The sequence below is a fragment of the Rhinoraja longicauda genome, chromosome 20 (assembly GCF_053455715.1).
Source record: "Rhinoraja longicauda isolate Sanriku21f chromosome 20, sRhiLon1.1, whole genome shotgun sequence".
In the NCBI taxonomy this organism is placed as follows: domain Eukaryota; kingdom Metazoa; phylum Chordata; class Chondrichthyes; order Rajiformes; family Arhynchobatidae; genus Rhinoraja; species Rhinoraja longicauda.
In genome coordinates this window covers 3,231,610-3,247,205 of record NC_135972.1, presented here as the reverse complement: position 1 = coordinate 3,247,205, position 15,596 = coordinate 3,231,610, and the positions used below count along the sequence as shown (strand labels likewise).

General features: G+C 41.4%; 2 protein-coding genes across 4 annotated transcripts in view; one reads left to right on the top strand and one right to left on the bottom strand.

Annotated features, from left to right (window-relative positions):
* rtcb (RNA 2',3'-cyclic phosphate and 5'-OH ligase) overlaps nucleotides 1-1,819 on the top strand; it is a 28,702-nt gene extending 26,883 nt beyond the window's left edge. The window contains exon 12 of the mRNA XM_078416742.1: nucleotides 1,567-1,819. Within this exon, the coding sequence (XP_078272868.1) occupies nucleotides 1,567-1,674 (108 nt within the window). The 3' untranslated portion in view covers nucleotides 1,675-1,819. The remainder of the gene's footprint in view (nucleotides 1-1,566) is intronic.
* wash1 (WAS protein family homolog 1) overlaps nucleotides 323-15,596 on the bottom strand; it is a 64,178-nt gene continuing 48,904 nt past the window's right edge. For all 3 annotated transcript variants that reach the window (XM_078416746.1, XM_078416744.1, XM_078416745.1), the window contains exons 5-11: nucleotides 14,793-14,929; nucleotides 12,393-12,528; nucleotides 10,962-11,166; nucleotides 10,138-10,278; nucleotides 8,886-9,047; nucleotides 7,604-7,672; nucleotides 323-6,574 (exon numbers count right to left, since the gene is read on the bottom strand). In XM_078416746.1, coding sequence (XP_078272872.1) covers nucleotides 6,411-6,574; nucleotides 7,604-7,672; nucleotides 8,886-9,047; nucleotides 10,138-10,278; nucleotides 10,962-11,166; nucleotides 12,393-12,528; nucleotides 14,793-14,929 — 1,014 coding nt within the window. In that variant the 3' untranslated portion in view covers nucleotides 323-6,410. The remainder of the gene's footprint in view (nucleotides 6,575-7,603; nucleotides 7,673-8,885; nucleotides 9,048-10,137; nucleotides 10,279-10,961; nucleotides 11,167-12,392; nucleotides 12,529-14,792; nucleotides 14,930-15,596) is intronic.

The following is a 15,596-nucleotide window of genomic DNA, read 5'->3' as shown; positions in this document are numbered from 1 at the left end:
AGACCCTTCTCCCCGAGCCATAGTAAAATATAACTGACCTTCTCTTCATCTGCAGTTCCTTTCAGGAAGCTTTTAAATGCCAGCTGGCTCTTTTGTTTGAATTTCTTGAACGCCTCCACCACATCATCGGCGTCCCAGTTCATCGTAGGGTGGAGGCTCATTGCTGCTGTGGAGGCCGCCATCTTGTGTTGTTAGGCGGGTGCACAAAAAAAATCAATTTCTCTGCAGCCGCTGTTCCTAATTCACAATAGCGATTCACAATAGCGCGGGTTTTTACTCGAAAGTCACCGCTGCCACCATGTTGTGTCTTCGGGTTTGATGTCCTGATAATAACGACACAATTCAGGTTGTTTCAGTTGCCTTAATTTACTCCTTTATTCAGCTCCTTGCCTGTGTGGCGTAGTGATACTGAAAAGTGCTTACATACCTAATCACAGTGTGTGTGTGTGTGTGGTGAGTGTGCCTGATACAAAGTAGTGCAGGAGGTTGGGACTGCTACAATGAATATGTAGCATATGTAACAGTCACTATCTTAATAGTGCAGAAGTGGCATTTGTTTTTTGTGGCTCTGCATAATATTAACTATTTTCTTCCACCATGGGCTGTTTTAGCCCCTGGAGTCTATACTGTCTCTGAATAATCCCATTCCACCACTAAATTTCCCTGTAACTTATTCTCCCCACACTGCCATTCCATCCCCCAGATTGACCTAACCCAATTAACCTACCAGCCCACATTATGGAGGGGGAGGGAAACCCTCGTGGCCCGAGGGAAAACATGCAAACTCCTTGTAAACAGCAGCAAAGGTCAGGGTCATACAGTGTACAAACAGGCCCTTCAGCTCAAATTACCCACACCCAACAACATGTCCCATCTACACTAGTCCCACCTGCCTGCCTTTGGCCCACATGATATATAATCTACAAATGAGTCTGAAGAAGGGTTCTGATCCGAAACATAGACAGGTGATGTTTCAGACTGAAGTGTTCTAACCAGAAATGTCACCAGTCCATGTTCTCCAATGGTGCTGCCTGACCCGCTGAGTTACTCCAGCACTCTGTGAAACGTCACCTATCCATGTTCTCCAGAGATGCTGCCTGACCCGCTGAGTTACTCCAGCACTCTGTGAAACATCAATATCCATGTTCTCCAACGGTGCTGCCTGACCCGCTGAGTTACTCCAGCACTCTGTGAAACGTCACCTATCCATGTTCTCCAGAGATGCTGCCTGACCCGCTGAGTTACTCCAGCACTCTGTGAAACGTCACCTATCCATGTTCTCCAGAGATGCTGCCTGACCCGCTGAGTTACTCCAGCACTCTGTGAAACGTCAATATCCATGTTCTCTACAGATGCTGCCTGACCCGCTGAGGTACTCCAGCACTCTCTTTATTCTGCAGATGTGCTGTTGTGCCATTTTGTGTCTCAAATGACTTTGAATTATGCCAGGTTATACTTCTGCTCACAAGTTGTTGCAGTACAAACTCCTAATCAAGCTAGATTACAAGATCGATGCTGAGTGAAAAGTTTGCAATCAACTATTAAAAATTGTATTTTCTCTCCTAGGCTCCTGAATCCTACAAGAACGTAACTGACGTTGTGAATACTTGCCACGATGCAGGGATTAGCAAAAAAGCTATTAAACTGCGACCAATTGCAGTTATAAAAGGATGATAGAAGCATCTTGATAATTTAAATTAAAAATCATTTAGATGAGCTGATTACCACATTAAAATCCATGTACTCTTTTTGTGGAAAAGGTCGTTTATTTTTCTTGCCGACTCTGCCGTAAGCTGCAAATTAATTTTAATTCCAACAACCTGTCTCATTATATTTTTTCTTGCCGTGCAGCAAACACTACAGAATATTTTGCACTTTTATTTTGAGAAAACATGCCTTTAAAAAAAAAGTCATAAGGAAATGGATTGAAGTCAGTGTCAAAGCTTGTATTTGCTGTTTTAAAAAATGATTTTAAAGGGCAGAGCACTCTTGATTTAAGAAATTCAGCAAATTGTTGTTTATGGAGTATATTTGACTCTTATTTTGGGTGGCAGTGGATCTGCTTAAATGGACCGAACTATGGAGAAATGAGATGTGCTTTGGGAAAATAAAAATTAATGATAATAGGTGCAGGAGTAGGCCATTCAGCCCTTCGAGCCAGCACTGCCATTCAATGTGATCATGGCTGATCATTCACAATCAGTACCCTGTTCCTGCCTTCTCCCCATATCCCCTGACTCCACTATTGTTAAGAGCTCTATCTAGCTATCTCTTGAAAGCATCCAGAGAATTGGCCTCCACTGCCTTCTGTGGCAGAGAATTCCACAGATTCACAACTCTCTGACTGAAAACGTTTTTCCTCATCTCCATTCTAAATGGCCTACCCCTTATTCTTAAACTGTGCCCCCTGGTTCTGGACTCCCCCAACATTGGGAACATGTCACATGATTGAAAGTAGAAGTGGATTTTAGATGGTGGTCAACAGCAGATCAACCTGATTTAATTAAAAGATACCTTTTAACAAAGGAATCTCGAGGCAATTTTTTTTTAGACTTTTCCCCACTCTAGAGCTTGAATAGCTTTTAATGTGTGGTTCTGGGAGTTTTGTAGGTTTGTATAACGCTGATGTACAAAGAAAGATCATTTAATGGATCGTATCAATGGATATTTTTAAGGCAGAGATAGACAGATTCTTGATTAGTACGGGTGTCGGGTTATGGGGAGAGGGAGATAGATTAGCCATGATTGAATGGTGGAGTAGACTTGATGGCGTGACGTTAGATAGAGCTCTAGGGGCATCGGGAGGAGGCTGGCACGGGTTACTGATTATGGAAGATCAGTCATGATCACAATGAATGGCAGTGCTGGGCCAAATGGCCTCCTCCTGCACCTATTTTCTATGTTATGGGTGAATGGCCTAATTCTGCTCCTATCACTTGTGACCTTAATCTGTTGAGCCTCCTCAAATAACAAACTGCCCCTGATGTTAAATCAATCGACTGCAGCTATTGTAGAGGGAACAAATTCTTAGAAATTCCTCTGGTGCCCAAAGACTAGAAACAGAAGCTCCCAAGAGGTGCAAGTAATCTCAGCATCTACCCGTCAACAATTATCACTGCAGGCTGTTAGAACCCTGTACTGTACAAGGTGTTAGAAGCTAAATTAGTGATTAGATTATATTTGGATAGTGAGCAATTGTAGGCTCACACCAAAGATATAATAGCCTTGGAGGACAATGGAGTTATAGAGTGCAGAAGGATATGGAAGATGCAGGAGGGAAAGGCAGTGGATTTCAACAAGTACTTCAGTAGTACAGAATCTTTAGTATGCTAAATTGAGTCAGTCAATACTGCATGGGTTTAAATTGAGAATATTGTTTGCCATAATCTAAATGTATTCCCTGGGGTTCAAATAATAGGGAATTGATACTGTAAATAAAAAAATATTTGCAGTGTAGGTGGAATCCACAACACGAGATCAATACAAAACTAGAACCGGCAAGGTATTTTTCAAACCGCATTGGAAAATTCACAAGTGCAGGGGGAAATTAGATTTAAGGCTTTAAGGACAGTAGTTATATGCACAGCTTGGGTTGATGAGCCCAGATCTGATTCCACCTACTTCATATTAAAAGTAAAGACCTAGTCTTGGTTTGATGAGGGCAGATTGACATACGACCAAAGTCCAAGGGATGGCCCATCGTTAGTAATTTGAGCTGTGCAAAGTTGGGGCTGTAAGGACAGGTGGAACTCATGTTTAGAGATCTAATTCCTCATGCGGGAGAAAAATGCTGTCAGCCAATGCAGAAATATGTTGGGGATTTAATAAGGCTGGTGAGAGTTACAGCGACATATTTTAAAAATGGAAACAGTGGTAAAGTGTGGTTTGCACCTCATGTGATTGCTGGGTTGGAGGAATACTCTGACTCCTCAAATAATTCAAAACATTTGTATTTCGTTAACAAGTCCAATTAATCGGGCAATCATTCCACTACGATAAATTTAAATTTATTTAATTGTTCAAGGTATCTTTACATTGTCCATGGTCACTTCTGATGCACGCGAGGTACAATTCTGTAGCCACAAAATGCTGGAATAACTCAGCGGGACAGGCGTCATCTCTGGAGAGAAGGAATGGGTGACGTTTCGGTTAGAGAGCCTTCAGAAGTCTGAAGGTAGGTCTCGACCTGAAACATCACCCATTCCTTCTATCCAGAGATGCTACCTGTCCTGCTGAGTTACTCCAGCATTTTGTGTCTATCTTTGGTTTAAACCAGCATCTGCAGTTCCTTCGTACAAGCACAATTCTGTCCCTTTTACGAGTTGCAGTGTTGATAGCGTACATGTATGAAGTGACCACAAGCAGTAAGGTTTCTGGCTCTGAGACCTACAATGCCAACTCTAATACCAACATTGTTCATGCACCTGAAACACAAGTGTGATTTTAGGTATGCTTAAGACAAGAGATTAAAAGGATTATTTAAATTGCTGTCTATCCTAAAAGTAAAATATGACTATAATTTTCTAGCGAAGAAAATGCTAGCAATGTGTCCAAAATAATTGTATTTCCAAGAAGATTTGATTGGAGAGTATTCAAACTATTTCAAAGACTGATGTAACCTGTGGTTTGTAAAAATGACAAATTGGTAAAATCAGCTTATTGCTCTTTAAAAAAAATTGTTTATGATAATTTGAATGAATGCTGAGTATAGGAATAGATTTTCCTTCTGTGGTCAGCAAAAAAGAAAGTTACACTATACTGGAAGGTTTGAAGCTATCCTGTTTATTTAAAGACTTGTGCAATAAATCACACCCCAATCCTCAAAAACATGAGATTATGCATCGTTCATGACATTCTAATTGAAATGTTTTATGCAATGTAACATGATTGATAGCACCTTGAAACTTACATAGATCAAATAATTAAGACCATGGGTGACCATTTATATTCCAAGCTTGACACCAATTAAGTTTTACTGCTATTCTAAACAACGGTTAATTGATTTAAACTTGAATTAGACATTTTAGTGTAATTTTCTAAAACTCATTCCTATTTTATTCTGGGATTACATATGGTATAATCCAATCCTTCAGTTCTGTGTAATGCTGAATTGTAGAACACAATTGCCTCATCTGCTATCTGACAACAAAGTGGCTTTGGCAGAGCCTGGAAACAAGTTATCATTGAGAAAACATGTGTAGTTTAGAGATGGAGGTGAATGCTGGCTGTTGCAATGGTTTCAAACCTAAAAGCTATTTTAAAAGGATGAAATATAACCTGTGCAAATTTTGCAGAAAACAAATTAAGAATTATTTTGGAAACAATTTCAATGTCCCTGCTATTTAATCTGTGTAGCGGGCAAGACCACTTGATATCATTTAAGTATAGGATGAAAATTCTGCATCTTAACTTGTATATTTAGCTGGTTATGTTCCTCCACATCGCGAACTCCAGCCAGCAGGGTAAAAGCCCGATGTGTCTACATCTTGATCACAGATGCAATATTAAAGAAAGAAATACGCAATAGTGGAGACACGAGACTGCAGATGCAGGAATCGGAGTTAAAAACGTGCTGGAGGGAATGGACAGGTGACGTTTTGGTTTGGAACACTGATGGAAAAGTGAGGGAGGAAGCTGGAAAAGAGGTGGGAGTAGGTCAAAGCCTGGTAAGTCATAGGTGGAAGGTAGACAAAATGCTGGAGTAACTCGGCAGGTCAGGCAGCATCGCTGGACAGAAGCATTGGGTGACGTTTTGGGTCAAGACCCTTCAGACTGATGTCGGGAATCGGAGACAGTAAGACGAGTGGGAGATCTGGGAAGGGGGAAAGCAAGGGCTATCTGAGGGCAGTGATTAGCAGATGGGTGGAATAAGTGATCAAGGCTAGAGGTGAAAAGACAACAAAAGGGTGTCAGATGAGTGAAATGTATAGGCAGAACTCGGGGTGTGGGTGGAGGTGAAAAGGGATAAAGGGGAAATGGTTGATGAGCGTACAGAGAAGGGGAAGGAGCAGGGCAACAGGGTGATTGATGAGAGATGGGAGAAATATGCCTTCACTGGGATGCATGCGGTGGAACTACGTGAAAGTTTAAAATTCAGCGTTTGTATCATTGGACTCCAAGTTATCAAAGTGGAATACGAGGTTAGACAAAATGCTGGAGTAACTAATCGGGACAGGCGGCATCGCTGGAGAGAGGTTTGGGGTAGAGAGCCTATGAGAGGTGCTGTTTGTCCATTTGTGTTTTGTCCCACTGGCAGAGGAGGAGGGGGTTTGGCAATTACTACTCCTTGAAGAAAAGGAATTTCAATGCTCGAGCCAGGATTGATGGACACGAGAAAGTGAAGTTGAAGGTTTGGCGGGAAGCAGAGATTTAATGCGGACGGACATCTTTGCCCAGTCTGTCAGATGGCCTCACGCATCCCAGTCGTCGTCATCTTCAGCAGTCTGTTGGTGCGGAGGTGGGAGGGGTGGGATAACGTCAGACATTCGTGCAAAGGCACCACCTGTGGCAGGAGCCTCTCCTGTTCCATCACCACCACCACCTTCACTGTGTTGAGGACCTTTGCCCGAAATACCTGCAGAAAATCAGACATACGTTTGAATCTGTTAATTATGTATCGACATGTTGAATAGTTCAAAGTGGAGTCCTGAATAAAGTATCAGCATTGAGCACATCAACCCCAATCAAATTTAGAAATGCAGCATGGAAACAGGCCCACCAAGTCCACAGACCATCCATCACCCCTTCACACTAGTTTTTAATCCCACTTTCTCGTTCACTCTTTACACACCAGGGGGCAATTTACAGAGACCAATTAACCTACAAACCCGCACGTCTTTGGGATGTGGGAGGAAACACACGCGGTCACAGGGAGAACATGCAAACTCTACAAAAACAGCACAGGATCAAACCCAGCTCTCTGGCATTGTGAGCCAGCGGCTATACTAGCTGAACCATTGTGCACAATAGGGGCAGAGGTGTTGAGCCTAACAGTTAAACAGTGGGAAGGGGACGTCTGTAACAAAGTGAAGAGAAATTGTTCCCAAGGCCACACTTCACGTGCCACTCTACCCCCCTTACAAAATAATATGTCCATAACTATTGGTCGCGACGACTTATGACGTATGGGTGACGAGAGGTTGAAGCATAAACCCGTCCACAGACTGGCATTAAATGGTAACTGGTTGTAATAAAAGTCTTAAGGATACAGTTGTTGAATTGTTAAAAGTAATTGAGCAAAGTAAAGGAAGCTGCATTCACACATTTTTTATACAGTTTGTGTTTAGCATTAAAGTGATGTATTCAAGTACTGAAGGTAGACACAAAATGCTGGAGTAACTCAGCGGGTCAGGCAGCATCTCGGGAGAGAAGGGATGGGTGACGTTTCGGGGCGGGACCGGCCCCTCCTCTGACATCAGTCTGAACCCGAAACGTCACCCATTCCTTCTCTCCCGAGATGCTGCCTGACCCGCTGAGATACTCCAGCATTTTGTATCTACCTTCGATTTAATCCAGCATCTGTGTTTTCTTCCCCCTATTCAAGTATTGACATTAACTGTTGTTAAAATCACTGGTAGAGCTGTGTCCACAACATGTGCCGTACCTTTTCTCCTCATTGCGAGCTTGTTGAAGAGATCAGACATCAGATTCCCAGCTCCTTCCCTTGTTCCACCTGGAACACAAGAGAACATCCAGCAAAATGGCCACCTTCTCTCCCGCCACCACTCAAAACCAGCAAGGAAACTACTATCTCCATTATTGCAGCTATGACATTTCGTTCAAATTATTTTTTTTGAATGACAAATAAATTCAATTCAATATAGAAACATAGAAAAATAGGTGCAGGAGTAGGCCATTTGGCCCTTCAAGCCAGCACCACCATTCAATATGATCTTGGCTGATCATCTAAAATCAGTGCCCCGTTCCTGCTTTTTCCCCCACGTCCCTTGATTCCTTTAGCCCGAAGAGCTCTCTTGAAAAGCAAATATTTTTGTTATTTTTGTTCCAAAATATGCATTATCAAGGAGTGAAGGGGGGGGGGGGGGGGGGGCAGCTACACCATGGTCATTGTTTCTGCCGTTCTAATGCTTAATAATGCATCATTTCTCTGTAACCAACAGCATCTAAAATTCCACTTGTCTGCAACAGATGAAGTATTTTACATTCACTGATGAATCCAATCCCTAGGCATTGACAACAGTTCAGATCCTAAAGTTGAAGGAAAAGGTAATATTTCCCCCTTCCCACCCAACAATCAAAATGTAATTAAAAGCTTTTTTTTCACAATCAGCTTCTCAAAATATTAAACATAAAGTATAACAAATAGTTTCATAAACCAGTGTCACGCCTGAAATATACAACAATGATTAAAACCAGAAAGTGCTGGAGGAACTTAGCAGGTCAGGCAGCACCCGTGGAGGGAATGGCGTTTGGGAGATGGCGTTTCAGGACCCTGTTCAAATAAAGGTGGGGGCAGGACAAAGCCCGGCCAATGTTAGGAAACAAAGCTGCAGATGCTGGATTAAATCGAAGGTAGACACAAAATGCTGGAGTAACTCAGCGGGTCAGGCAGCATCTTGGGAGAGAAAGAATGGGTGACGTTTCGGGTCGAGACTCTAGCATTTTGTGTCTACCTGGCCAATGTTAGATGGATTGGCAGATGGGTGCAGTTAGTGAAAAAGGTTAGAGATGAAAAGGAGACAATAGGGTGTTATAGAGACATATAGCATGGAATCAACTTACCCATGCCAACCAAGATAGCTCATCTACACTAGTCCCATCTCCCCACGTCAGGCCCATGTCCCTCTAAATCATTGCTACTCATAAAGATAAGGAGAGAAGAGGAGTGAAATGTGAAGCCAGAGGGAGGGAGAGAGGGGACATACCTTGCTCCTGTTCTTTCTGTTTCTTCTTCTCCATTTTAATGGCTTTGGCATTGCGCAGCTTGGCTTTGCCAATCCCGCCCGCCTGCCGGATGGATTCCAATAGACTGGCTCTTCCGTTCGAGGGCTTCACTACCTCCCGAGGTGCTCCCTGAACAACACCGTCTGACAAGAAAGAAATCAGAGAAATCAATAAGTGCTCTTCACAATCAGAGTCAAGACTCATTTGGAAGAAGATTATTTTTGAGACGAGACTGAACTTTTGGGAAAGGTTCAAAAAAAATCTTCAATCAAAAGGAAAATCAGCTAAGATGTATAAAATGTACTCAAAACAAATTGCAGATGTTGGAAATCTGGAATAACAGAATGCTGAAAACACTTAACAAATCAGGCAGCATCTGTGGAAAGAGAGGAACAATCACATCTCAGGTACAAGACATCCCACTGATGCTGCCTGACTTTACTTTGGACTTTAAAGATAGACTTTAGAGACCTTTCGGACTGAGTCCATGCCAACCAGCGATCACCCCCACACACTAGCACTATGCCACACACTAGAGGCAATTTACAATTTTTACCTGTTGGTTGTTTCTAGTTTTTAAAAAAATAAAAGAAAACAGATAATTGATCTGCAAATGCCCATTTTACATGCACAATGATACTGAATTTACCTTGGTTCCAGTTGGTCAGAAAGCACCATAGATTTCTGGAGTTTTTATGCAGGTAAACAGAGCAACTATTTAATTTACAAGAACAAAGAGGAAGTAGATTGAACTTTATTGCCTTCCATCACAGTGAGGAATGTGGAATCCACTGTGACGGATATTTATGTTAAGTTTTATGTGGTTGTGTGTCTTGTTGCTTTTCACTTAGTGTGGCTGTATGGTAACTCAAATGTCACTGTACCTTAACTGGAACACGTGACAATAAACTGACCTCGAGACCTTTATTCAATTAAAAAATATATATATATTGCACTTGGGGCAATTCTGTTCTTATAAATTAATTAAATGAAGACAACAGGCAATGTAAAAGAATTACAAATCAGAGCATACATCTTGAAATACACATACTTTACTGGCCTGTATTCCCTCTGCATTTGCTGTATTGAACTGCAATCCCACAACATTCCTGCGGATGGCAACACTGATCTACGAGATGGATAATCACTTTATTTGTTGCCATCCTTAATCCCGGTGACAGAGGAGAGAGTAATTCATTGGCTTTATCGCAGAACAGCGAGATGTTTACAAACCTGGCGCTTGTCTGCTGGTAGACTCGGCTGGAGGTGGAGGTGGTGGCGGCGGGGGTGGTGGTGGAGGAGCACTCGTTGGCGTCAGTAGTTCAGGCGGGGGCAGTTCTACGGATGGCAGCGGGAGATTAGTGGTCTGCTGATCTGAAATGAGAAACAAACTTTGATTGGACTTTGATTAACCGCCATAGCGCAATCCGTGCACCCTAATGAAGAAACATTAAACTGCAAGAAAAACACACTGAAAGAAAATGCAGGAGACACTCAGGCTGGTGATGCACAAGGAAAACCACTTTTGAACAGAACTAGACAAACACGCATGTTCTATGGGGTGGGGACAGAAAGAGCAAATGGACCGTCTGTGACAATAAATGTCCAGGTGGCACAAACGGTATTAGTCTCATGTAATTAGGAAGATAATGTGATCACCAGAAAGAGGAACAGCTTCTTCCCAACACCCATCAGGCTCTTCAACATCATGCAACACTCACCTCAACTATGAACTTCTATAGTCTGTCTCCGTACACCAAAGACATGTTTTTGTTTTTTTTGCATTAATATTGCAGTCATTCATTTATTACTAGTCATACAGCATGGGGAAAAAGGCCCTTTGGCCCAACTAGCCAACCAAGGTGCCCCACCTATACTAGTCCCATCTGTCTCTGTTTGGCCCATATCCCTCCAAACCTTTCCTATCCATGTGTCTTTCCAAGTGTCTTTTAAATGCCGTTATAGTAGCTGCCTCAACTGTCTCCTCAGGCAGCTTGTTCCATACGTCCCAATAATGCAAGTGGTTTTATCAATCCCACAGCCATCTTGCGTGTTACCTGGGCCATTGGTGTAGACAGGTTCGATGTTGAAACTGGGCAGTTCAGGCATATTACTTCCAGGTACAGAGGGTGCGATACCAGGACCTAGATCAGCACTGTACATGAGGTCATCGGCAATGCCAGGTAGGTCGGGCAGGTAGGACGGCACATCTATCTCTGGCACCTGACCCAGGTCTGGAACGTAGAAATAGTTCTCTGTTGTCTGAAACAAAAGAAAAATCATATTCAGAAGCCCAAGAGAAGCAGCTGAACAAAATAATCTTACAGCAAAATGGAGAGGCAGGCATTAGAAGAATGTTCTAACAGCAGCACCAGACATCTCTGCACTTTGGTATTTTGCTCTTTCCTCTAACTATTGCGTTTGTGTGTTACATGATTAGTCTCATTTATGGTATGATCTGATTTAATCGGATAGCATGCAAACAAAAGCTTTTCACTGTGCCTCGGAACACATGCCAAAAATACACCAATTTACGTAACGCACTGTGCCACAATAATACTCATATATAATAAGGGATATGCATGCTATATTAATGGGCTCATATTACATTATATTTATCTCATGTTCCATGAACTATTTCACCAATAGGTTTTCATTCATGTGGGAATTGGGCATTACTGCATCAACAAACATTTCCTTCCAAGTTTACTAAATCTCATATGGACACAAAATGCTGGAGTAACTCTGCAGGACAGGCAGCATCTCTGGAGAGAAGGAATGGGTGACGTAAATATTATGTTGGGCTACTAAAACTAAAGAGCCTAGCCCCAGACCTAAACACAAAAGATGAGCTTTTAGTACTTTTTTGCATTACAAGTAACTGGATCCCTCATGAATACATCACAAGCAGAAGGAAGCAAGTTGTTTAATCAGATGGCCAATGCAAAGGTGACGGAACCAAACCAAACTTGTCTGAGAAATTATGTATTGATAATTGAAAAGATATTTGCAGCAAAAAAATGACAATTTAATTATGGACAGATCTCTTTTACAATTTGCTATCACAGGTGAAATGAACTAGATTATCATTCTCTTTTGTTCAGCTAATGTAGTTAATCATAAATTATTAAGTATAGATATCTCCCTTTCTTTCCCCCCACTCAGTGAAGCAGTTTATGACCGGTGTGAATATAATGTAATAATACAAAGCTGAGCCCATTAATATAGCATGAATATCCCTCATTATATATGAGTATTATTGTGCACAGCATGTTATGTAGCCGAGTGAACTCTCATGAGTTTCTTACATTTCAAGTGATCAGACATTAATTTATGGAAAATGGTTTCTAAATTATTGATCTTTTGTTTATTATATGTGTATTGTGTTTACACGCCTATTATGCTGCTGCAAGTAAGAATTTCATGATTCCGGTCTTGATGCATACAACAGTTAAACACTCCCGACTTTAGAGATGCTCCACATTTACCCGTCTTTCAAGCTGTTCTCTCTTGGTGATAGAGAGTGGTGCATCAAACGGCTTGTCCTCTTTCTCCGTCTCAAGTGCAGTGTGAGTTTTAGTCACAGCACCAGCTAATGGATCCAATAGAACATATTTCTTGTAGCTGCAAAAAAGAAGAACAGTATACAGCATAGAACTGGAGCACAGGAACAGGCCCTTCAGTCCACAATGTATGTGCTGAACATGTTGCTAAGACCAACTCTTATCTGCCTGCACATAATCTATATCCCCACATATCCATATGCCTATCCAAAAGTATCTTGAATGCCATTATTGATGCCTCCACCATCACCCCCGGCAGCATGTTACAGGCATTCATCACCATCTGTGTAAAAAAAAAAAGAATCTAGCCTGCACATCTCCTTTAAACTTTGCCTCACTCACCTGAAGGCTATGCCTTCTAGTATTGGATTTTTCCATCCTGGGAGAAATGTTCTGACTGTCTATTCTATCGATGCCTCATAACTTTGTAAACTTTTATCAGATCTCCCTGCCACTGCCTGAGAAAACAATCCAAGTCTGTCCAACCTCTCTCTGTTGCTCATACCCTGTAATCCAGGCAGCATTCTAATAACGGAGATGAGGAAAAACTTTTTCAGTCAGAGAGTTGTAAATCTGTGGAATTCTCTGCCTCAGAAGGCAGTGGAGGCCAATTCTCTGAATGCTTTCAAGAGAGAGCTAGATAGAGCTCTTAAGGATAACGGAGTCAGGGGGTATGGGGAGAAGGCAGGAGCGGGGTACTGATTGAGAATGATCAGCCATGATCACATTGAATGGTGGTGCTGGCTCGAAGGGCCGAATGGCCTACTCCTGCACCTATTGTCTATTGTCTAAACCTCCTTTGCACCCTTTCCAAAGCCTCATCGTTCCTGTAATGGGGTGACCAGAACTACACACAATACTCCAAATGTGACCTAACCAAAGTCCTATAAAGCTGCATCATGACTTTCTGACTCTTATACTCAAAGCCCCGACCAATGAAAGAAGGCATACCAGATGCCTTATATACCACTCCATTTACCTGTGTTGCCACTTTCAAGGAGTTATGGACTTGGATTCCAAGATCACGCTCTATCTCAATATACAGGGCAGTTCTGTACATTCTGTACTATGTAGGTTAATATTTTAGCCTCATCTTCCACAGAGAATAAAAGAACAAAACTGTACACCGAAGCATAAGCTACATGTCAACAAAATATATTTCCTTTTCTATATTCTGTGGAAATAATCTTCACAATTCATAACTTATACCTTAGATAGCCATAAAAGTTTAATCTGCATTGGAGCGGGTCCAGCATTTCCATTTCCAAAGGCATCTTTATACAATGAAATATACAAATGCACGCCAGTTACCACTGGGCTCTTACAAATAGTTTATGCTTAATGAAAAATGCATCCAGGCACCCACTATGTTCAAGAGCCTAAATCGAGAGGTTGAAATAACCTCTACATAATTTGTATCTCCTCTAGGCAGTACAATAATAGTTCCCACTATTTCCACTAGAATTGAAAAATGTGAACACATTTCACACTATTGTCATTCATCTCTGGAATGAACATCTATATAAAATTTGCTTTTTGACAAGACAGACAGTAATTACGTTTTAGAAACACAGCTGTTCAACAGGAACTTCAAAAAGTTAAAAATGCCTTTGCAAGATAAAATACCTTCAAAACAGTCATCTTTAATTTTTTTACAATGCAAAGTAAAAACTTCCAATTTTACATTTATGAAAATCCAGTATGTGACTGCCTTTATGCAGACAAAAATTAAAGACTATGGCTTTATTTAAGTTTTCCATTTTTTTCAGGTACATTTACCTAGCACTTTGATGCACTTCAAGAAAATTAACAAAATTACATACTTCTAAGATAAGTCCCGACCAGAAACTTTACATATTCATTTTCTCCAGAGATGCTGCCTCTCCTGCTGAGTTGCTCCAGCACTTTGTGTCTGCCTCCAAGATGGTTTTGTTTAAATGTATCATTATATTCATACATGAGATATTATCATACATAAAACTAGCAATAAACATAAGTATTTTTTTAAAAAATGTTGCCAGTTGTTATTCTTTAAAAGAATTCCTAAAATGTTAGGCACAGGGAACTGCTGAAGCTGGTTTACCAATTAAAAAAGCACAAGGTGCTGGAGTAACTCAGCGGGTCAGGCAGCATCTCTGGAGGATATGGGCAAGAGGCATTTCGGGTTGGGACCCTTCTTCAGACCCAAGATGTTAATAATTAATTGTCACCTGTGATTCCCATCTTGCATCGATAGCATGACTAACAAGCCCATCTTACTGACATGTGCAAGCACAGACAATAACTGCACCAATAAAAATAACTAAGTGATTCAGTGATACCTACGGGTTCTCAGTTGTGTTGAATAGCAGAAGAGAACTGATGGAGCTGATATTTCGTGGAAGACTTCCCAACCCTTCTTCCATCTCATTGTCTTCACGCGATTTAGTTTTCAAACACACATGATAAAGCTTTACTTTCTCCTATGGAAAATAGCTCAATTAGTTCATTCAGTAAGTCTTGACCTGTACTACAAACATCTCTTGATGCCATAATTTGGGTGTTCATTGGACAGATCTTCGATTTGAGAGGAGGACTCGACAGGGAAAGTGGCCACTCTTCGTAGTTGAGTCCAGGCAATCAAACGTTCCCCACACAAGACATTCATTTCACATGTCCCTTTAACCCAGAGGATCTCCGTTCAGCATCAAATGTAGCAATTCCAGGTTATATTTTATACACCACCTTAGCTTTAGGATTCTGCTCATATCTCCCAGTTCCACACACAGATTTCATTACAGGGACAGCTACCCTCTTGCTTCTAATCTACTTATAAAAGGTTGAGAATCTCAAAGACTAAGACTACCGGAGGCAGATGTTTGGAATTTTATGCCCTTAAAACAGTTTGATAGAATCTTTAATATCCAGAAATCTAACGGATTTCGGTGACAGATCTGGAGAAAGGTACTGAGGTAGAATATCAGCCATGATCTTGACAAATGTCCATGCAGGTTCAGGGAGCCAGGTGGCTCACTCGTGCTCACTTTTCTTTAGTTCTCTGAATCTTAAGAAGTTTTGAAAATTAAAATCAGCGCTTAATTATCTCACCTGTCACCTTTAAGACACTAAGATATCGTTCATCAGAAGCTA